General features: G+C 43.7%; 1 protein-coding gene across 6 annotated transcripts in view; it reads left to right on the top strand.

Moving 5' to 3' along the window:
* The window catches only part of AGPAT4 (1-acylglycerol-3-phosphate O-acyltransferase 4), a 129,918-nt gene that overhangs the window by 88,560 nt on the left and 16,968 nt on the right, over positions 1-24,390 (top strand). For 5 of the 6 annotated variants that reach the window (XR_003999646.1, XR_003999645.1, XM_030556696.1 and 2 more), the window contains 2 exons: positions 17,614-17,716; positions 20,264-20,339. The exons of the other annotated variant lie outside the window; for it this stretch is intronic. Coding sequence is in view for 3 of the 5 variants with exons in the window: in XM_030556696.1 (XP_030412556.1) it covers positions 17,614-17,716; positions 20,264-20,339 (179 nt within the window). In the remaining 2 variants the exon portion in view is untranslated. The remainder of the gene's footprint in view (positions 1-17,613; positions 17,717-20,263; positions 20,340-24,390) is intronic. 6 annotated transcript variants of the gene reach the window in all.

Here is a 24,390-nt window from a genome sequence, read left to right as displayed (position 1 = left end):
ATGATGCTTTCATCTTATGGGCCTGTTGTGCCTTCAAGACCATAACCTGGTCTCCTACCTTGAAGGAACGCTCTCTGGTATGTTTATCGTACCAGGCCTTTTGCTCTGCCTGAGCATCCTTTAGGTTTTCTTTAGCAAGGGCTAAAGAGTGTTGCAGGGTGTTTTGTAGGCAGCTTACAAAGTCCAGAATGTTAGTTCCTGGAGAGGGCGTAACCTTCTCCCATTGCTGCTTCACCAACTGTAATGGCCCCTTAACCTCGTGGCCATACACAAGTTCAAATGGTGAAAACCCTAAACTGGGATGTGGTACAGCCCTGTAGGCAAAAAGCAACTGCTGCAACACTAGGTCCCAGTCATTGGAGTGGTCATTGACGAATTTACGTATCATGGCCCCCAAAGTCCCATTAAACCTTTCGACCAGGCCATTGGTTTGATGGTGGTACGGGGTGGCAACCAAGTGATTCACCCCATGAGTTTCCCACAGTTCTTTCATGGTTCCTGCCAGGAAATTAGATCCTGAATCTGTAAGGATGTTGGAGGGTCAACCTACCCTGGCAAAAATGTCTGTTAGTGCCTGTCACACAGCTTTAGCCCTGGTGTTGCTTAGAGCTACTGCTTCCGGCCATCGGGTAGCAAAGTCCACAAAAGTCAGTACGTACTGCTTTCCTCTGAGTGTCTTTTTTGGGAAAGGACCCAGAATATCCACAGCTACTCACTGAAATGGGACCTCAATTATGGGGAGTGGCTGGAGAGGGGTCTTGACCTGATCTTGGGGTTTTCCCACTCTTTGGCACACCTCACAAGATCGGACATACTTGGCAATGTCCTTGTCCGTCTCCTCCCAGTGAATGGACTTCCCCAACCTGTCTTTGGTTCTGTTCACCCCAGCATGGCCACTGGGATGATCATGGGCTAAGCTTAAGAGTTTCCCCTGGTACTTAATTGGAACCACCAACTGTTTTTGCGGGTGCCAGTCTTCCTGGTGTTCACCAGAAAGAGTCTCCTTGTATAAAAGTCCTTGTTCTACAACAAACCGGGATCGATTAGAAGAGCTGAGAGGCGGTGGGGTGCTCTGTGCCACCGCCCAAGCTTTCTGAAGGCTGTCATCTGCTTCCTGCTCAGTCTGGAACTGTTTCCTTGAAGCTGGAGACACCAGTTCTTCTTTGGGCTTGGGCTTGGTCCCTCTGGAAGCAATGTAGGTGATGGAGTGGTTTTCGTTGCTGGTGAACTGCTCTCCTCTGGTGCACCAGATGGTATTCCAGGCTCTGGCTGAGCCTCTTGGGTATGGTTGTCTGCTGCTTCTGCCAGTTCAGGCTTGCTGGTGCCCTCTGACGTTGGGGTTGAAGATTGGTTTGCAATTGCTGGCACTGGTGCTGTTTGCTTTTCCAGTTCCGGGTTTGGGACTGGAGTCACTATGGCTGTTTCAGTTGTTGGCAGGGGATCCGGGTCCACTACCTCTGTCTGGGATTCGGTCTCTGATAACACAGACGGGGCCTCTGTGGACGGCTCAGGAACAGGAAAGGGTTGGGAAACTTGCCTGGCTTGGCTGCGTGTAACCATTTCCACTCTTTTGGCCCGCTTCACCTGGTTGGCCAAGTCTTCCCCCAGCAGCATGCGGATGGGATTATTGTCATAGACTGCAATAGTCCACATTCCTGACCAGCCTTTGTACTGGACAGGCAGTTCAGCTGTAGGCAAGTCTACGGCTTGTGACATGAAGGGGTAAATGGTCCCTTGGGGCTTTGGATTGATGAATATGGGGTCCACGAAGGATTGGTGGATAGCTGACACTTGTGCCCCTGTCTCTCTCCACGCAGTAACCTTCTTTCCGCCCACTCTCAAAATTTCCCTTTGCTCCAAGGGTATTTGAGAGGCATCTGGGCCTGGGGGTCTTTGATGTGATGGTGGTGTAATGACTTGCACTCGGTTTGGGTTCTTTGGGCAGTTGGCCTTTATATGTCCCAGTTCATTACACTTAAAGCATCGCCCAGCTGACTGGTCACTGGGCTGAGGTGGGTTACTTGGAGACTGGTGAGGTGGGAGAATAGGGCGTCTGTGGCTTTCCTTGGATTGTAGGTGGGGTCTTTGGCTGCCCTCGGTTATAGGGTTTATTGTCGGTGTTCCCCCTGGGGTATTCGCTCCCCTTGACAGTAGCTTTTTTCTTTTCTGCCACTTCCATCCATTTGGCTCCAATCTTCCCCGTCTCAGTTACCGTTTTGAGTTTCCCATTCAGGATGTACCTTTCTATTTCCTCGGGAACACCATCTAAGAACTGCTCCATTTGTATCAGGAGGTGCAGCTCGTCCATATTGTTAACCATTGTTCCTGATATCCAGGCTTCATATTTCTTTGCAATGTGGTAGGTGTGTCGGGGGAATGACACATCTGGTTTCCATTTTAGGGTTCTGAACTGCCGACGGGCATGTTCAGGTGTTATCCCCATCCTGAATCTGGCCTTGGTTTGAAAAAGTTTATAATCGTTCATGTTCTCTTTAGGCATTTCAACCGCCACCTCTGCTAAGGGTCCACTGAGCTGTGGCCTCAGTTCTATCATGTACTGGTCTTCAGGGATGCTGTAGCCAAGGCAGGCCTTTTCAAAATTTTCTAAGAAGGCCTCAGTGTCATCACCTGCCTTGTAGGTGGGAAATTTCTTGTGATGTGGAACAATAATTGGTGCAGGGTTGTTAGGATTGGCTGGAGCATGCTGCCTGGCCTGTGCCAAGTCCATTTCATGCTTTCTCTCTTCACTTTGTTTTTGTGGCTTTTCCATATCTCGTTGGTGGGCCGCATCTTTTGCTGCTTGTTCTCTTTTGTGGGCTGCCAGTTTGATTTTTTTCTTCTTTTTCTGCTCCACCTCTTTTTCTCTTTTTTCCATTTGTTGCTTGTGGTCTGCATCTTTGATTTGATCTTGTTTCTGTGCGTTCTTGGTAGTCATGGTTCCTGCTTTTTTGTGTTGGGGCGCTCTCTGTTGGTTTACTGCCTGAACTGCTGCTTCTTTGTTGCCTTCTTGGGGTTGCTTAGTAACAGTCTTTTTTTTAACTCCTTCTACCTAATCTTTCACGCTTAAGTTAAAACAAAAGAAAACACTTTGATATGCAAATATGTTCTGCTGGTGTAGCTGACTCACAGCTGGAGTCCTATTGTTTAACAAAAGACCCATGTTAAACCTTAATGTGTGTGTCCTTAGGCAGTCTCTCTGCACAACCAGAAAGGAGCCAGGGAAAAAAAAATTCTCTGGCTGTAGTTTTAAAACCTTCTCTTCTGCTTACAACCAGCTAGCAGAGAGAAAAGAAGAGGCAAAAAAAAATCCTGTTGGCTTTTTGGGTCCTATACTTTATCCACACTGCTGCCAACATGTCATGGTATTCTATCCCCAATCTGAACCTTGGAGTCCAAAAGTTGGGGTACCAGCATGAATTCCCCTAAGCTTAATTACCATCTTAGATCTGATAGCTGCCACCAATCCGGACTTGGAGTGCCTGATACACTCTGGTCCCCCCCAAAACCTTCCCTGGGGACCCCCAAGACCCAGACCCCATGGATCTTAACAAAAGGAAAGTGAACTCTTTCCCTCACCAGTGCCTCTCCTAGGCTTTCCCTCCTTGGGTTACCCTGGAAGATCACTGTGATTCAAACCCCTTTCTCCCTCATCCAGAGACAATACAGATTCAAGCTTCGTGAATCTAAAACAAAGAGGAAATTTACCTTCTCCCCCCTCCCCCGCCTTCCTCACTCTCCTTTCCCCCCACCAGTTCCCTGGTGAGTACAGACTCAGTTCCTTTGAGCCTTACAAGGGGAAAAAAATCAAACAGGTCTTAAAAAGCAAAACTTTTAATAAAAAGAAAGAGGAAAAAAAGTAAAAGTTGTCTCTGTAATTTAGATGGTAAAAGTTACAGGGTCTTTCAGCTTATAGACACTAGAAAGAAGCCTCCCCCCAGCAATATACAATTTAAAATACTTCCAGCAAACTATACATTTGCAAATACAGAAAACAATCAAAAGACTATAACCACCTGTTCTACGTAATACTCACTGTTCTGAATATATGAGACTGTAGCAGGGAGATTGGCAAGAAACCTGGTTGCATGTCTAGTACCTTCCAGGACCCAGATAGAACAAGGCAAAACCCCAAAACACAAACACAGGCTTCCCTCCACTGAGATTTGAAAGTATTTTGTTTCCTGATTGGTCCTCTGGTCAGGTGTCCGGTTCACTGTTTGTTAACCCTTTACAGGTAAAAGAGACGTTAACCCTTAACTATCTGTTTATGACAGGGTACTAAAGTGAGGGACGAATCTCCTGTAATATCCTGACATCCCAATACAGGATTGTACCTTTTCTTCCTTGTATTAGGAGTGGGACAATGCTTAATGGCTTCCACTCTTGCAGATTCTGGTTTTATGCAGCTCATCCCCACTCTGTGGCTGAGATTCCACTTCTGCCATTCCAGCTTTGAATTTCTCTATCTTTACAGGCCTGCTGTGTGAATGCTGTGAAGCATGCTCCTTATGTGGGTCGCATTCTCTTCCAATGTCTGGCTGAAGATGCAAATATCTATATATGTGCCAGGCTAAACTCCCCCATCCCATGTAGTGATTAATCTACCAGTTCTGTAAGGTATCTAGAGCCCCCTTGAAGTCAAAAGGTAGGACCAGGATCTCAGAACCCAATTGGGGTGGTAAATGCTGATTTAAGCCTAGCATCTGAGGCCAACAACCCCTGCCAGTAACTTATACTGAGGTCAATTGTGGTCAGGAATTGGAGGCCACTCCCAACTTGCACAAGATCTCATCTGTTCTAGGCATGGGGTATATATCAGATGTTGTGATACTGAGCTTTCTGTAATCCCCGCAGACTGACCCAGGCTTCTTAGGTACCAGTACATTGGGGGATTCCCATGGACTATTTGACCATTGGATCATCCCTAAGTCCAGTATGTTAGCAATTTTTCTCTCTCCAGCCTTTGGGCTGTTTTCACAGTAAGCTTGAAGGTGAACTTTTAATTGGACAGCAGGCAAGATTTGTGTAGGCTTATTGGAAAATTCCTGGTGAGAAACCTGCAGCTTTGCTCTGTTCTCGGCTTGCTATGTGGGGGTTAAGTAATCAGAGAGGGATAAGGAGTCCCAGAGAGGGACTGTCCCCTGTTTCTGCTACCAGATCTATGTGGAGAACCTCTTCTTTCCCCTCCCAGTGCCCAAGGGCCAGATTCTCTCTGCTGTAATATTGTTATGTCATGTTCACACATACACTCGATGTCAATGGGAGTGGTTTAGATAGTTCAGCCACACAGTTTACCTCATTGAGGCCTGGTCTACACTATGCGTTTAAACCGATTTTAGCAGCGTTAAACCGATTTAACGCTGCACCCGTCCACACAACGAGGCCCTTTATATCGATATAAAGGGCCCTCTAAACCGGTTTCTGTACTCCTCCCCGACGAGAGGAGTAGCACTGAAATCGGTATTACCATATTGGATTAGGGTTAGTGTGGCTGCAAATCGACGGTATTGGCCTCTGGGCGGTATCCCACAGTGCACCATTGTGACTGCTCTGGACAGCAATCTGAACTTGGATGCAGTGGCCAGGTAGACGGGAAAAGCCCCGTGAACTTTTGAATTTCATTTCCTGTTTGCCCAGTGTGGAGCTGTGATCAGCACAGGTGGCAATGCAGTCCCAAATCCAAGAAGAGCTCCAGCATGGACCGTACGTGAGATACTGTATCTGACCACTGTATGGGGAGACAAATCTGTTCTATCACAGCTCTGTTACAGAAGACGAAATGCCAAAGCATTTGAAAAAAATCTCCAGGCTATGATACAGAATCCACAGCACAGTGCTGCGTGACAAGTGTAACGGAAAGCCAGAGAATCAAATGGACGCTCATGGAGGGAGGGAGGGGGTACTGAGGACTCCAGCTATCCCACAGTCTCCAAAAAGTATTTGCATTCTTGGCTGAGCTCCCAATGCCTGTAGGGTCAAACACATTGTCCGGGGTGGTTCAGGGTATAGCTCGTTAACTTACCCCCCTTCCCCCCCATGAAAGAAAAGAGAAAAAAATCATTTCTTGACTTTTTTCAGTGTCACCCTATGTCTACTGCATGCTGCTGGTAGATGTGATGCTGCGGCAGTGAACGGCAGTATCCTCTCCTCTCCCCTCCCCGGTGGCAGACGATACAATATGACTGTTATCTGTCATCATCAGCCCGTGAGTGCTCCTGGCTGGCCTCAGGTGAGGTCAGCTGGGGGCGCCTGGGTAAAAATAGGAATGACTCCCAGACATTCCCAGTAGATGATACAGAACGGCTGGTAACCATCTTCATCATAAGCAACTGGGGACTGAGCTCCATCAGCCCCCTCCCTTTCACGTGTAAAGAAAAGATTCTGTACTGCCTGGACTATCATAGCAGCGGGATGCTGGGCTCCTCTCCTCCGCACTGTTTAATGTCCTGCCTGGACTATCCTAGCAGCTGGAGGCTGCCTCCCTCTCATTTTATCTCACTAAAAAGTCAGTGTTTCTTATTCCTGCATTCTTTATTACTTCATCACACAAATGGGGGGACACTGCAACGGTAGCCCGGGAGGGTTGGGGGAGCAGGGAAACAACAGGTGGGGTTGTTGCAGGGGCACCCTCTAGAATAGCATGTAGCTCATCATTTCTGCGGGATGGGACACAGAGCAGCTGTGCTCTCTGGTACACTGGTTCTCTAGTACACTTGCACCATATTCTAGGCAGGACTGACTCTCTATTTTTAGATACCATAAAGGAGGGATTGACTCAGGGAGTCATTCCCATTTTTGTCTTTGCGCCACTGGCCGACCTCAGCCAGGGGCACCTATGACAGCAGCAGATGGTATAGAACGACTGATAACCGTCATCTCATCGCCAATTTACAATGGCGTGGCAGACGGTACAGAACAACTGATGATCGTCTCTGCTATCTTGCAAAGGCAAATGAATGCTGCTGTGTAGCGCTGCAGTACCGCCTCTGTTAGCAACATCCAGTAGACATACGATGACAGTAAAAACAAACAAAAAAAGCTGAACGGGCTCCATGGTTACTGTGCTATGGCGTCTGCCAGGGCAATCCAGGGAAAAAAGGCGCGAAATGATTGTCTGCCGTTGCTTTCACGGAGGAAGGAATGAGTGACGACATTTACCCAGAATCACCTGTGACACTGTTTTTGCATCATCATGCATTGGGGTCTCAATCCAGAATTCCAATGGGTGGGGGAGACTGCGGGAACTATGGGATAGCTACAGGATAGCTACCCACAGTGCAACGCTCCAGAAATCGATGCTAGCTTCGGTACATGGACGCGCACCACCGAATTAATGTGCTTAGTGTGGCCACGTACACTCGACTTTATACAATCTGTTTTACAAAACCGGTTTATGTAAAATGAAAATAATCCCGTAGTGTAGACATACCCTGAGATGTTTGATTTCAAACAGCCCTTCCCAGGCAGCTTGGAATTTATTTCTGTGCACTGAAACGAGCACCGTAACTTGGTCACCTGTATCATATGCCCAAGCATATGCAGTGTGATCATATCAGACTTTCTGTCCTGAGTTTTAGCTAGATTCTCCTGGGTGAAACGCATGGGTTCAATGAGTGTTTCCCAAAAAGCCAACACATACATCGCCATGGACTCCTTGTTGGGAGACGCCATACTTTCCCACTCTTCTCTCATTAGGGCCAGGGGCCTTGTACTCTCCTCCCATACGGAGAGCAGTTCAAAAGGGGAGGATCTTGTGGATTTCTGGGGAACCTCCCAATAGGCAAACAGCAGCTAAGGTAAACATTTAACCTAGTCACGGGGGTGTGGATCCACAAACATTTTTTCAACATTGTAAGAGTTTCTTTAAATCTTTCAAACAGCCTGTTCATCTGGGGTGATAGGAAGGTGACCAGAAATGTTGAATCCCACATCTCGTAGCCCTTCATGTAGGACAGATGTAAAGTTTGCCCCCAATCAGTCAAAACCTCATGAGGAAACCCTACCTGGCTACATATTTCTAGCAAGGCATCAGTCATTTTGTCTGGCTCTACAGAGGACAAAGCTACTGCTTCTGGATAGCGGGAAGTGTAAACTGCTACTATCAGAATATTTTTTTTCTCCATCTGGGTAACTTTTGCTAAGGGGCCCCCCAATGTCCACAACAACCCTCTGAAAGGGTTCCTCTGTTGGGAATGGGAATTAGGACAGTCTTACCCTTGTCCTGGCCCTTCCTTACCCTCTGGCACGGATCATAGGACTTGCAGTATTTTTCACTGCCTCAGAAATCCCAGGCCAGTAGAAATTCTGGAGTGAGCGCTTTTTAGTGTTCTGTATTCCCAAGTGCCCTGAGAAAGGTATATCATGGGCTAGACAGAGTAGCCTAAATCAATACTTTTTCAGTACCACCAATTGTCTCAGTATTCCCCCTGGCTCAACATTTCCTGTAGAGTAGCAGCTGATCCCAGAGAAACCTTTCCAGGTGCCTTCCTGTCAGAGGGCTGCCAGGGGAGTCAGCTGCAACCCGAGGCTTTTTTGGAGAGAGGTAAGTCAGTTGTTACTGTTGGAATTCCCTAGCAGGAGCTGAGAGACTCGTCTCAACCTGGTCACTGGAACCCACTCTCCCTCCCTCGGAAGTCAGTTCATCGGCTGGATTCAGCTCATCCCCAGGGCATGTATTTAGGTTGCCAGGCAGCGGCTCAGAGCTGCCTCTCTACCTGTCAGCATGCAGTCCAGGGTCAGAGCCAAGGGCTGCTGCTGCTTTCTGTTTTACACTCCGAGTAACCACACATGTGGCCTCGGGCCAGGATTCTAAGTCATTCCTCAGCAAGACCTCGGTCAGTAGCTGGGAGTGCACCCCAACATCCTTAGACCTGTGATTTGGATGGGTGCCCATTATTCCCTGAATGCTCATGACTCTCTCAGGGATGGTTTTTGAGGGGTTCACCACCTCTGGGTGTGCCAGAGTCACTTGGGCTCCGTTATACTCAGCCGCTGGGCCTTCTCCCCATCCAACTCCAATGTGAAACTTTTGATTCCCCTTTTGGGTCTGAAATCAGGTTTACTGACTGTCAGGGCTGGATCTGGGTTTTCTGTTGGTAGAGTCACTGCCACAGGACCCACTGTAGGCTATCACTAGCCCCTGGTCTCTCTAGCACTGGACAGTGTAACATCTTATGACCTTTTTTGTTAAAGTAAAAGCTTTTCAGATCTCCATGTTCCTTTGTTGGGTCCGATTAGGGTTTGGCTCCCCCCACAGGTCTGGATTTAGCCTATTCCCCTTCTCCATTCAGCTTTGTGCCACTGTCTCTTGAATATTTTTTATCAAACTTGGGCCAGCTATCTGCATATTGCCCATTTCCTGGCTATAGTTACATCTCTTGTCCTTGTCCATTAACCATGATTTTAGGTCAGAGGGGCAGGGTTTGTAGAGTTCTAAACCCATTAATTTGTAGGCCTCATCTTCCCTGGGAACTACCCAACTAGTTCCCCATTTTCTTACAAAACCCCTAATTTGGTTTGATATCTCGGCTTAGGTCAGATCTCCTTTCTTCTGAACTCCTCAAAACTATCATCTTTACATTTCAGGGGTTCACCAAAAAGCTTGTTTACATCACCCGTAATCTTTTTACAGTAGAACACCAGAGTTATGAACTGACCAGTCAACCACACACCTCATTTGGAACTGCAAGTTACACAACCAGGCAGCAGCAGAGACCAACACGCTCCCCCTGCACCCCACCACCGCCCCCAAAAAAGACAGGCAAATACAGTACTATTAAACATAAACTACTTAAAAAAAAAAAGCAGCTTATTTCTTCTGCATAGTTTCAAAGCTATATTGGGTCAATGTTCACTTGTTTATAACTCTGAATTGTTCTTTCAAAATTTACAACTTCCATTCCTGAGGTGTTTTTAATTCGGCGGTTCTACTGTAGTCCTCTCTGTCCATATGAGTGAAAATGTTGAGGGACTTAATCCTTGACTGTGTGGAGCCAGGTACCATACTATGTCCTCCTGCTTCCTCTGGTTCAATTTGCACCCCCATTTCAATTCACATCCCATTTCAAAGTGTTTAGAAACACGTCTACGGCATAGCCCTCCCCAAAGCAAGGAAATAAGTTGGAGTCTACACCACCCACTGGGACAGGCACCTGAGGTCTGGCTCCATCTACCAGATTAGGGTTTTGCTGACCCAATCTCTTCATCTTGAGTTGATGCTAAGTATCTTTGTTCTCCCCTCTCTCCTCATAGTGGTGCTGCTTCTTCCATCTGCTCTGTCTTGCTCCTGGGCTTCAAACAACTGAGTTTCTAGATAGTCTGCAGCTTCTCTTGGTCTACTTGCAGGTCTATCCTCGATCACTGCTGGAGCCTCTCAGCCTCCTCCCTCCATCCCTCTAGGAAAGTGTCTGAGGTTTCGCCCGCCTGCTGGACTCTGCCAATGGTCTAAATGTTTACTGTGATTCTGGACCATCATTCATTTTTGGCCCTCTGAGAACAGCAGGTCAGCTACTGGTGCCTTTGTTCACTCCTCAGTGCTGACCTGCCTTTCTCTGCATGTCTCAACCAGTTGACTTTTTTCTTTTTTCTTTTTTTTCAGCTCTTCATAACTAATTTTCCCTGCCTGGTTTTGCTATTCCTTTCCTGAATAGACCAAGACTTCTCTGTGCTCTTCCTTTCTGCAGTACTTGTTTTCACTGCTGTTGGCACTTTACTGGTAATTCCCCACTGTCATCGATCCCATACACGCCGCCACCATTAATGTCACACATCCTAGCGAGTGCCTGCTGCCAGCCAGCCACTAGGATTTCCATAAGAGGAATCCAGTCCTCTTTTTTTCTGGGTCCCTGAGGCTTTTCAAGCTCCTGGAGCCTGAATAAAGTCCAGATATGCCTCAATCATGAGGTCCTTAGACACACTCTCTCAGGGCACAGACATTCTGTCTCGCAGCCCCTGGGAGTGGTGGTACCCAGTCCTTCTGGGCACTGTGACCATTCAGATTCCCCAATACTTGAACACATCTGTCTCTCAGATGCCCCACAAAGTGTATGAAGCTTGTGATTTTACCGTTTAGCTCTTGGGCATGCAATCATGAAGTAGCGTGCGTGCACACACACGTATGTCTAATATCTATCTTTTCTTTCCTAGTTTAATGTAAAACGCTGGAGAGTACGGATCATATAAAACACTCTGAATGCAATGTTCTTCATTAGCTTGCCCTTTTCTTGGGGATCATGTGTGTTCTGTCAAACAGGCAGGTGGGGTCTTGCTTACCCTGCTGCTAGAGCAGTCTCTCTCCTCTTAATCTTGTGCAAAATGGCTCCCCCCCGCCCCCTCCAGTCTATTTAAAGATTCCTGCTGAGCTCATCAGCCTCTTTTGTTCTGCCATGGTAACTTTCCATTACATTCCAAACTCCCTCTCCCTTCCCATAAGAAGTGTCCTCTCCCAGCTAAAGCAAACGCATTGTCCTAATGTATCTTACTTTGAATAGACTACCATTGAGTGCTGACCATTCTGTCTCTGCTCTGGCGGAGACATAACACAATTCTGATAACTCCAGGAGCTGGTCTACACTAGAAAATTTAAATCAAACTAGATAGGTCATTCAGAGATGTGAAAAATCCCTGCCACTGAATAGTTACTGGTTATTGGTTCCTGAGTAACCAATGTAGTTAAGTCCCAGCCACATGTGCCATCTTTCTAATGTGCTGGGGGTTGGCCAGCCCCCACTCTACCCCTTCCCGAACCCACCCAGCCCCTGTTCTGTCCCTTCCTCCGAGCATGCTGTGCCTTCGCTCCGCCCCCAGAGCCTCCTGCATGCTGCAGAACAGACGATTGTGGAAGGGGGAGGAAAGCAAGGGGAGTTGCTGATCAATGGGGCCCACTGGTGGGCGAGAGGCACTGGGAAGGAGCTCATAGGGGGCTGCCAGTGGGTGCTTAACACCCACCATTTTTCCCTGTTGGTGCTCCAGCACCAATAGAGTCACCATTTATGGTCCCAACATAGACAGCACAAGGTCAATGGAAAAATTCTTCTGTTGACCTAGCTGTGTATTGAGGGCTAGTCCAGACCTACCAATCCTTTTGGAGTGGTGGATATGTATGCAGTTAGAACACTAACTTATAGGTAAGACAACCTAATTCAGTTCAAAAGGTCCTGGCCCTGTTGCCGGCACAGAGTGCCTGAGGGGGGCAACAATGTGGTCCATTGCCCGGTGTGCTTCGTGCCAATAAACACACCAGGGTGGAGAAGCAAACTAAGTTTATTTGAGATCTCAAAGCGGTGGCAGGAGACTGGTACGCCTTAAATCAAGCACACTAAAACAAGCAGCTTTTCTCTTTTATACTTGAGTTGTTTACTGAAAACTTTTTCTTGCTGACTAGCTTATCCCCTGCTCCCCCTCCCTCCTATGTCCAGCTGCAGCATTTCTTCTCACTCAGTCTTTTGCCTCCCCCTTCCTCCCCCCCTTTTCTGTTACAAACATGTATGCTGTATCTAAAAACCGCCTTGAAAACTAGTTTCAGCCTAGCTTCAGTGTCTTACAATAAAGAACTGGCTGCTAACCCTACATTTTTGCAGCTGTTAGCACATTTTGTTATACAAAGTTTAACATGGAGGAGCTTTGGTTCACTTGGGCCTAGAGCAGGGGGGCTTCATAGACACTCGTGGTCTTCCACCTACCCGAGTTACCTAGGGTTATGCCTAGTGACGCCAACAACCCCATTGAAGTCAATCTCAAAATTCCCACTGACTTGAACATGATCAGATTTTTACCAAGCATGTCTTGAACAGTTACCCATAACGAAATATTCTGCAATGAGTAATGTACTACATATCTCAGATTTTGTAGAGCTTTTCACAGGAGAGGCAGATAACATTACTGTTGCATAGCTTTTATGAGTGATAACTTTGTCTTTTGCAAATTGGGCAGCACAGCATAGTCCCCTTCAGTTACATGAAGGCGAGAGGGAGCACATATCCTATGTAGGAGTTGACCAGCATGTGCAATGAAGGGCTAAGGAACACAATGAGAACCCTGTCTCCTCAAGGAAAGTAAACAAGGGCCTGGGCCATACAGTGCTGATCAAGATTTAGACTTCCCCAAAGCTCAGGGATCTGGGATTGTGGAAAAGGCCTATCTCCAATTTTAAAACAGTCCTTGGCCTGATTCACTCACGTTGTTAAGCATTGTAAAGCAAACAGCATTTTGGACAGAAGAAACCTCTATTAAGTGTATGATTCAAGCTGGTTGGGAATTTTATGATGAAACATTTTTTAGTCCGAAAATAACAGTTCATTGAAACTTAACCTTTTTGTGGGAAATGGTGTAATTGACTGGCCTTTTCCCCAGCTCACAAAGGACCCACTGTCTCACAGTCTTTCCAGACAGTTTTATTTCATTTCTCCAACATAAGCAAAATATCCACACAGTTTCTCGGCTCATCTGGAGATTTTCCCCTTTACCTCTCTCTGTCCTACTTTAGGGCATCCTGCAGTAGTCTTCCATTCTCAGTTCACTGAGGACCAGCCCCAAGAATTTCCTCTTGGAGGTCCTTTTCCCCCTAGAGGGTTCCCACTGCTTCCTCTCCCAGGGGATTCTGGCAGCCCCTCCCAGAAAATTTTCTGCTTCTTGCAGCTCAGTGGTTCAGACTCGCTGGGTCTGTGTTTCTTCTCTTCCCCCCCCCACCCCCCGGACCCCCTTTAGACCTGGGTGTCCTCAATTTGAACCCAATTGAGATCAGCTGTCCAGTCACAGATGCACTGGCCCAAATCCTCCTTAATAGCAATTTCTAAACTTTTTTTAGATTTAAAATGAGAAATTCAATGTCCTTTTCATCATTTTCAAAACAAAATTCTGTTTTTCAGTTTGAAAATGCCTTTTTTGAAATGTAGGTAAATTTTATAGTAAAAGAAATGATGAAATAGGAGAAAATCAAAAGAAACTTTTTATGAAAAAAGGTTTTTGATTGGGTCAATTGAAATGTTTTTGTTGCAATAATTTCAGTTTTTGACATTTTTTAATAACTTTGATATTTTTTTTGTCCTAGTTCGGCATGAGAAAATTGTTTGAAACTTCCCAAATTTGTGTGGGAGAGGAAAACCACTTCTTGCTGAACTCTAGTTATGGGTTGTAAAGTATTTAATTTTTTTTTAAAAGTAAAAGCTGTTTCCCATATGCTGCACGAACCTGAACAATTCTTGAATAAGAAAACACAACTTGTATTAATGCCACTTTATTAATAGACACTTTCTGGCAACTTTTGGTCTTGTTCAATCTTTCTCTTTGACACCTCCATTGTTGTGTTTTATAAACTTACAGTTGTGCCTTGTCTGTGCTTACAAAGTGGAAAAGCTTTGAACAGTTACTTCAGTTCCCAATAAGAGTGTTAATCCTGAGTACAGTATTAATTATGTCTTTTATTTGGCAGTGTCATGCAAACAGCAAATGAGTTTATATTCTTTAAAAGTATTCCCCTCAGAACTGATTATCATACTCTAGGTTAGTCAGACTGAAAAGGAATCTATTTTCTTTTCTCTGAAGACAAGCTCTAACTGTTATGTATATAGGGTAAGACAACAGAATGAATGCTGGGTGAATCCTGTTTTTATGATTTCTGTGCTGCTAAGTAATGATTAACCTAATAGACTCCTTATTACACAAGTAGCTTTAAACTGTCTCATTACCGCTGTTTTTATCCTTAAAGATGTAATACAGGGATTAATAAGTGCTTCTTACCCTAAGAGGCTTTTAAAATATGAGACCTTGAAAAGATGGATCATTCCTATCTTTAGTGTGCAAACATGCAGCTAGGAATGTACTTCAGTGGGGATTTCATGTTTTTGTTTATTTCCAGTAAAATGAATCAGCTGAAAACACCATGTGAACATGGACATTTAAAACCAGGGCTGGGTTGGATTTTAGAGTGGAATCTAAATAGTCTGTATATGGTGGCTGGCTACTGCAGAACTGTGCCCTGCAGTTCTATGCTAAATTCTAAAAGATCAAACCAAACTTCCTACACACTATGAACCCAGTTCTCTTCTCTCAACTGATTTTACACCTCTTGACTTAAGTGGAATCACTCCAGATGTATCTAGGGCCAGGAATAAGTGGGAGAAGAATTGAGCCATGTTGTTTGGGCTTGCTGAGCAGGCATTCGGCTTTCCAGCTCAATACCTGTTCATACAGGATGTCTGATCCCACAATTCCAGGAAAAATTCTATGCAGTGCAAAGTCAGAATTCTTAGCATGTTTCCAGGAGAGAGAATTAACAGATTTAGGGCTCGTCCACACAGACAATTTATTTGTGGCAAACTGGGGTGTAAATCTATCCCACACTAGTCTGCTACATATTGTGTCCCTGTGAACCCTGTTGATGTGCACTAACAGTTCCATTGTGCTTTTTGGCCTTGCACCCCCCCCCCGCCCCCCGCTTTCAAATGGGAGTAGATCAGGTCAGAAAAACCAATTTCTGTTTGCCAAGTCTATGACCCACCAGAGAAATAGTGTCTCAAAGGCTAGCTCCTTTATCAATCTACAGTAGAACCTCAGAGTTACGAACACCTCTGGAACTCTGAAATGTTTGTAACTCTAAATGAAACATTATGGTGGTTCTTCCAAAAGCTTACAGCTGAACAGTGATTTAATTCAGCTTTGAAACTTCACTATGCAGAAGAAAAATGCTGCTTAACTATTTTAATTTAAATGAAACAAGCACAGAAACAGTGTCCTTATCTTTTCAAATTTTTTGTAACTTTTTCCTTTTTTTAGTGGTTTAACACCGTACTGTACTTTTTATTTGCTGCTTTTTTCATCTCTGCTGTTGCCTAGTTGTATACTTCCAGTTCCAAATGAGGTGTGTGGTTGACTGGTCTGTTTGTAACTCTGAGGTCCTACTGTATTTAGCTTCTAAAGTCTATAACTCTTCAAAATAAAAACAAAACCCCTCCATCTCTGTAAACTATTCCTGTACCCTTTCTCTAAGCTGTACCATGAGATTCTATTTTAATAAACTAAGACTAAACTTTACCATTTTTTTATTGTTGCTGAGAAATATTCAGGCCATCTCATGAATTCCAGAAAGTTTCATTCCCTAGTTGTTGAGAGTTTGGCTGCAGTTCATTTCTGTGAAATGCATGTCCCACTGTTTCTCATCTTAGTCATGTGCCTACATAGGAATTGCCAGATTAGATCAGCCTATAGTGAGTCTAAATTGGTATCCTGTCTCTGACAGTGGCTTGTAGCTAATGCTTCAGAAGAGGCTTCAAGACTCTGTAAGGGTAGGTGACTCACCCCTGTGGCGCCTCCTGCTGGTCGTCCTTGGGGAATTATCATTTTCCAGCCAGGAGTGCCCTCTGCAGGCCAGTGATCCACCTTGCCTCACTCTGGCCCCTGTGTCCTTCCCAGGACCCCAGTGCCCCTTTAACTGGTTACTGCCCCCTGGCAGTAACCTCACAGTTCTGGGTCTCTCCCACCCAGGGGAACCCTTGCCCACTATCCCCATTTCCCCTCAGTCTTAGCTACTGCACAGTCATCATCTAGCCCTCATTCACTGGGGCAGACTGCATTGTAAGCCACTCATCACAGGCAAAGGAGTTTGGACCTGCTGCCTCTGGCTACCTGTGGGCTGCCCCCTGCAACCTAATACCTGATAGGCCTTACCAGGCCTGCATCCTGGGGCTTTCCTAGGCTGGAGGTCCCAGCTCCTCTGGCCCTTGCCCAGCCCTGCTCCAATACTTAGCACCTTGCAGCCAGGCCCTTCTCCCTCTACAGGCAGAGGGAGACTGAGTGGGCTCCTGTGTCTCTGCCTCTTATAGGGACCGGCTGGGCCTGATTGGGGCATGGCCACAGTTGAGCCTAAATTCCCCAGTCAGCCCAGGCTTCTTGCCCCAGCCACAGCCCTCTCCTGGGCTGTTTTTAACCCTGTCATGGCAGGAGCGGGTAACCACCCTGCTACAGACCCCCCATAATGGATGCAAAAACTGTGGGGAAGGTTTGTTCCTAAACTTCTGTATTGTCAAGCAAGAGATTTCATATCCCAGATAAACCTTTATGCTTTCTAGATCAGCTGAGGATGTTAGTCACTTAAATGACTAATTTATTTAGTAAATCCTGTTATGCTTTTGACCTCATATCTTGTAGCAGTGACTTCAATTATTCACTTAATGCAAAAATGTATTTTCTTCTATCAGTTTTAATTTTACCATTCAATTTCCTTGGGTGTCCTCTCATTCTTGTATTAATCACCTCTAGTTTCTTCTCTTTTCCCCTCTCACCCACCCACCTGTTCATCATAGGAGAAAGATAACACTTTAAAAAAGTAAATTTTGTTGGTATTGGTCTTGAAAAACATGTTTAAATGCCCTGCTTCTACTAATGTGTATTTGAATTGTCCACGTCATCTTGACATTGCTTACAACTTTAACTATTGTCAACTGCTGCTGGAGGCTATATGTTTAAATATACCCACTGTCTGAGAGAGAATGAATATGGAAAATTGAAATTGCTCGTGAAATGTCATTTCAAATGCACCTTAAATATAACCAAGACCACCCTATTAATTTGAAATTGATTTTACAAACAATAAAACAGCTTCTTTTTTTCCCCTTGTAGTGTCAGCTGTGTATGATTCTACGCTCAATTTTAGAAATAATGAGAATCCAACTTTGCTGGGAGTTTTAAATGGGAAGAAATACCATGCAGATTTATATGTAAGGCAAGTTATCTGTGCTCATGGTTTTTGTGTGTGTGTGTGTGTGTGTGTATATATATATATATATTTACTAACAAGCAGGGAAATGATTTTTCTTGCAGGTAATTGATAACAAATTGGTGTAAAACTTTCTTCAAAGGAGCTCAGGTGAACATTTTATAGCTCTGTGTTTTCAAATTGTGGGGGTCTCTATATGGTAGAAGTCTCTGGAGTGCACTGTTGCACGTAGTTTTACAAGTTAATTTTTCCTTAGCCCAAGAGCATTGTTTAGTCTTTGATAAAATGCTGGATTGTTTATCTTGTGATGCACTTTCATTTTGGGGGAGCTTTTGTAAGCTGTGGAAGAGTTTGCCCATTGCCTTAATCTGTCTTGCCCCAAGAATTGTCTAGTTAGTTGCTACCAGTGGACATGCCATTGTTGTTTTGGGTGAGATCCTGAAAGGGGGGTTGGCCTGTGTTTTGTGTGACCACATCTGTGTAGGTACTAGTACGTATAGTGTAAATAAAACAAATTGTACTAAGAAATACCTGGACTCCATGTCCTAGATTTCTCTGCCAACCAGCAAGGTCCCATAATCTGCTATCACTCTGCAGAAGTGTGATAATATATAGGACCTTAGTCACAGTCTAGGTTCCACCAGCAGAATCTAGGTGGTAGGCCACTGAAGCTAGAAAGTCTACCAGAAGTGGAAATATAATGCTGTAATCCCTGCTGTACTGGGAAACCTACAGCACTGCCCACAAAAGGGAGACATGCTGATTCAGATGCAGCTTCCAGGTAGCAGAATCTGAGTTCCTGGCTGCAATCTGAAACTTCCATCTGTAGCTGGAATCCTTGTGAATTTAAATGTTGTGTTAATTCAGTTGGCTAATGTTCCTTTGTTTGTATGTTGGGGTTTTACTTTCATGAGCACAGAACATCAAGTGATAGGTACCTTGCTATGCATTTCATGTTTTTAATGGCACTTGTAGCACAATTTTTCCCCTTCAGAATTTTTCAGCTAGCTCTAATAGGAAGCCATTGTATATATACACACCCCTGAGTATCCACACACTGCCAGTGGAAAATATCAAGATAGCAACAAGCTCTCAAGAGAGATGGAGGGGAGAGGTTGCTACCACACCTGTTAGCGCACGTTAGAATCCCTGTGTGCTGCCTGAAGAATGTGGTCAGGTGGCCAGCTCATATACTGCTCTCAATTAACAGCTTGTTCTAACCATAGGTGTTCAACAGTCCTTTTGAAGTAGGACATGTGCCTCCCTGCGTGCCTTCCTTCTCCCTTCTCTCCATTCTGCGAGCCCTGAATCATTCTGAAGGGTGGCTCTGGGAACATAGATTTGCTGTACATGGCCCTCACTAGTCCACTGTTCCTCCGCCCCTTTGAATTTCCTGTGTAGATCCTGAAGTAAGCGCAGGATTGGGCACTAAACTTTTTTTTCTTTTCCGGTCACTGCTTCAGGACCAACACTGATAAGTTTGATCCTGGAAGCATCATATTTGCCCAGCAAAGTGTTTCAAGGTCTTGCTGATCATGAAACAATTTGCATTTTTCAGATTCTGATGACCTATCTGTTTTTCTACTTAAATTATCATATCACTTTAACATCTGCTGTCTCATGGATTTCTAGAGGAAAAAGAATGTTTTCCACTGAAAGCCTGCACTCCAGCTTGCCAGTAGTGAAAAAAGTATTAGTTTCTATATGTAGCAGTTCTCAAGAGGGGAGGATTGGAGTTTTGGGGGGACTGGAATTAACATTAATCAGAATGTTTGTTTGTTTTTTCTGGTATCCTGTGAATTGCTGGAACTTTGAGTGGCTGCTTCATGCCATTACAGAGCCCCAAAAACTGCAGCTTTCCAAACACACAGGACATGCATTTCGGGTGGTGGTGATTTATGAGAGAGACAATTTTAAAATTTTCACTGGTGCTTTAGGTAAGCAGGTGCTCTGGGTACTGTTCTAGAAGTGAACAGTGTCAAGTCCTTGTCCAAGGCCAATGTAATTTTCATTCCCAGAGATCGTTGTAGTTTTTCATAGGTATCTCCTTTTCTTACTGGTGAATTATAATTATAATAAAAAGTTTTATAAAGACATTTTAAGCGCTGGGAATAGCTGTTCCAAAAGCACTAAATGTGATTTGACCCTAATTGCAAAGTGAAACAAGTTTTACCTTTTGAGTGATCCAGCTATTTAAACAAAATTTGGGGATGACATAATCTGTGAGGTAGGAAGTTAACCTATTTGAAACTTTTATTTAGAAATACAAAAATGCAAACCATCATATTAGCTGGAAGAGGTCTTCATTGAGCTGCAGTTTTTACAGTGTATCTCTAGCTCCAGATATTTTTAAAGATTATATATGGCTCTTATACTTGAAACTACACATCATTATGTCCAGAATTTGTACCTCAAAAGGCAGAACTAAAAGGAAAAAATAATTTAGTAAAGTAAATGAGTAGTATTTTAATTAGATTGCAGTTTTAAGCCCCACGTTAAACAATATGAGTGTGTTGCACTCTTTCTTTGCTATCTCTTCTTTACTATTTGCAGACGGATTCCATTAGAGGAAGTCCCAGAAGATGAACAGGAATGTTCTAAGTGGCTTCACAAACTCTATCAAGAAAAGGTTGGTTTATTGTTTGGAACCACTAGATGGTGATAAATAATTTACATTAATATCATGTATACTGCAGGGCTTTTTAGTAGGGCAGGTGTTCAGTTTTTCCATACACAAAGCAGCCTTATACTGTCAGTCAATCAGGATCACCTTTATTTTATATTAAAAGAACATAAGTAAAGTTTCAATGAGAGAACAGAGGAATACAAAATAGTAGCTGCCTCTGAATCTTGGAGAAGGTATTTAAAAGTGCTGTATGCAAGAAAACCTCATAACTGATTTTCTCTGGGGATATGGCAATGGAAGATTCAATATTCCCACTCGTGAATTTGGGAATTTTTTTTTTAGAGTCATAAAAATAATTTTAGCAGAATGGACTGAGCAGCTGTCTCTGCTCCAGGATGCGTAGGAGACATACATTTTAAAAAACAAATTTTAATTTAGGACACTTTAATGATTAAAAAAGAAATAGATATGTCAGTGTCTTTCTGCTAATTGAGTGTGGCATCTTTAGAGTGACAGAACTGCTCAGCTTCTGAGTTTTTTCCTAGTCTATAAACATAGGAGGCAATGTTTTGCAGTCTATTAGTTACACACCCAAAACTCCCATTTCAGTCAATGGGAGTATGTGCAAGGAATGTGGATCTAGCTTGATTAGCTAGGAAATGTATGAGTGGCATCTTTTGATGTATTATAATATAGGACTTTTCAGACCCAGGGATAGCTATGGGGTCTGCCAAGACCTGTTCTATGTACAACATATCCATGGAATACTAAGCCACCTGCTATATCACTTACTGTGTTTCTGTATTCAAACTGTTTGCATAAGGATTTTACTTACCTGACCTGGTTAAGTTCTAGCCCTGTTCTTGGCTTCATCCATAACTCTTTAAGCAGCTTATTAATATGGACATACAGTATGAATTACTTTCAAGATCTTGCAGACATAGTTCTGTCAGCTTTGTCTTTGGGCTCGCCCCTGCCCCCACCCCCAGCTCCAAAGTCATGGTACTGAGGCATGGTTTGGGGGGACATAAATGGTATATTTCTACAATAAGGATATGAAGTCACCTTCTGCATTATGATCTTGTGGAGGTATAAAGTGAAAACACATGGTGCTTTCATGGGTCACTAATGTGCCACTTGTTACTACTCTCTGCCATGTGGCTTCTTCCCTGAATTTCTGTCCCCAAGACAATATCTAGTCAATTGACAATAGAACGCTTGAACTGAACCAAATGGTGATTATTGCTTTCCAGTTCCTCCCCTACTTCTTTCTCCTCATCACAGCCTTTGTATTACTTATCAAATATCTTATTGATCTCTTTATTACAGGCTAATATTCAGGCAATGCCAGGAAACAGTCTAAAAATATCCTGTACTAGGTTCACAAATAGGCTGGGTATACAGTATAATTTCTTCTATTAAATATACACTGGGCTACACCCAGTTAGTTATATATCCTAATATTCCATTAAGTATAGGAAGGAAAACTGCAGCTCCGTGCAGCCAATTCTTAATCTTTTTAAGGATTCCGCTCAGACAGAGGAAGTCTGACCCTGTTCGCATGCCTCTTTACTCCAGTGAAACTCCACTGATTTCATTGCAGTTATTCCTGACTCTCACTAATGTATGCGAGAGCAGAATCAGGCTCTTACTCAAAATCCATATTCTTCCTGGGCTGGAGGCAGAGTTTTTTTGAGATAAAGGAACTCTTGATTGCTTCTTCAGGAAACTGGAGGAAAAACCATAATGCACTCTAATTTTTTACCACAATTTTTTAGAAAATATATATTTTAAGTTGGATAATAAGTAACAGAACCACATTAGGAATATTTGAAAATGCAATTTCTTTTGCAGGTTAATATTTTCAGATTATTTAGTTTTGAAAACTTAACAAATGATATATTTAAAAGGGCAATAATGCACTGCAAGATATGTACTTATAGGTTGGCTGATATGAGTGGGATATGTTTTTAAAATGAGGTGAGGCACTCCAAGGTGGGTATCTGTTAGCCGCTGAGTTTACTTCCTGTTGCGTATCCTGTGTTACTGGACATACTACTGTATGGTTTATTGCTCTTGAGGCAATGCATTTCTTTGGCCTGTCACAGTGTACCTGGGGCATGCCAGAACTATTGTTTAAATGTTAAAGACTCAGTCCTACAAAGAGCTGAGTGCTCTAGCACTGATCCAGCAAAGCATCCAAGCAGAGGATTTGATTTAAACACCTGCCTAAGGGGTTGATCTTGCTTCCGTGCAAGTCAATGGAAAAAACTCCCCATTTTGACTTGCATAGTGCCAGTGATCTTAGTGGAACTAGGTCTTGATCCTGCACCATCCAAGTGATTTTAATGTAAAACATGAAATTGAGGACAGAGTAATATTTGCCTTGCAGGATCCAGGCTTAAATCCATACAATATCTATAAATGTCCTCTGTGTTTAGATTAATGGGTTTGAATAAATGAGGGGATTTTCAGTGTAGTTAATGGAAACTGGTGGACATGATCCTGTTTCCTTAGACAAGGAGGTTCTACTGCATTATCACCTTCTTGTCAAGTTTCAATTATGCATTTTCTAATCAGAGATGCCATTTGTTGCATTCTGGGATACAATCCAGACCAGTGAGGGGTTATCACTGTCTGCCCTGCAACCTTGGGTGCCTCACAATGCGTTGCTGCTGTTGCTCCCAACCTAGGCTGCTCACAAATCAACTTCCAGCAATGCAGGTCACACCCTGAGGTCTATGTGGAGCTGCAGCTCTGACCTCAGCAGCCTGTCAGCAACACTCCAGTCACACTCTGGCTACTACCAACCTGGGATACTACTTGCAGGGTGGCCCCAACACACTCCCAGTCCTAGATTTTGCCCCAAATGTGTGTTCTGCATTGCCTAGCCCTCTCCAGATACTAAAGGTCTGTTGTCGCTGCCCAGTTTGCTATTTTAACTGGATTTACCGGACAGTTAAGTTTAAACACGCCACTGGATTAATTTTAATTTAAAAAAAGTTTCTTTAACTACAGAGAGAGGTTTTAAGTCAGTACAAATATAAGGCATTAAAGTCAGAAATAGTTACAGGAGAAATAAATATAAATTTTTTTATATTTGGCTAAAACTTAACAATCTAGACTTGGATCAAGGTATAATCCTACATGTCTATGATTCTATGGCGAGATGCCTTGGTGGTTTTGCCCTCACTTTTACAGTCCAGTCACCCTTTGAAGTAGATTTTTCTGGGACATATCCCTCTAAAGAAAATTTCTTAAAACAGTTAAGAAGGTGACATGGAGTTTAGTGGTGAAGGTGGCTCCAGGCTCTTTCTTCACCCCAGTGTATGCTGAAATGCAGACTTGCCTTGTGTCCTGTTGTTTTCCCCCTTTCTGACTCAAAGACCCTGTTTACTACTTGTATGTAAATTCAGGTAAACACACACTCCTTTGTTTAGAATAGACCTGTTTAACAACTTTTGCCTACTCAGGGCAATGCAAGTTTGAACATGTGCTAACTATATCATATAGAAGGAATTCCATAATTTTATGTATAATGTTGCTTCATACATTTTTTCCTGATGATATTGGCAATCAAGATATTAGTTTTCAAATGATACCTCTCAAAGCATATTTTGCACAAAGATTATTACTGTAGTGTGTAGAGTGTAAATACGGGGGTGCTTTCCATTTCAGTTTGGTTAATTTCCTGTTTTAGCCATTATAGCAAACCTAACAAACACAGCCTTTGCAGATAAATGGCCCTTGTAATGGAAACAAATACCACTTATTCCTAGCAGAAACACTGATAAAATTACAAATGTCTTGGAAATTATGCTGAATTTGTCCTCCACACATACACCATGTACTAATATTATTGATCAGTATGCTATTAACTTTCTATTAATATTTTACACTATCTTTTCAATATGGGTTATGACCTTAGTGACTGTGGGTACATTCAGCTGGTCAGGCCAGCTGAAAGTCACTACCCATACTAGTGAGCATTGGGATGCTGTTAGGGTCACAGCTCCAACACAGGATGCAGACCAAAGGAACCCCAACATAAACT

This window comes from Gopherus evgoodei, chromosome 3 (assembly GCF_007399415.2).
Source record: "Gopherus evgoodei ecotype Sinaloan lineage chromosome 3, rGopEvg1_v1.p, whole genome shotgun sequence".
Taxonomy (NCBI): Eukaryota; Metazoa; Chordata; order Testudines; family Testudinidae; genus Gopherus; species Gopherus evgoodei.
Note: the sequence above shows the minus strand (reverse complement) of the source record. Positions and strands in the feature narration are given on the sequence as shown.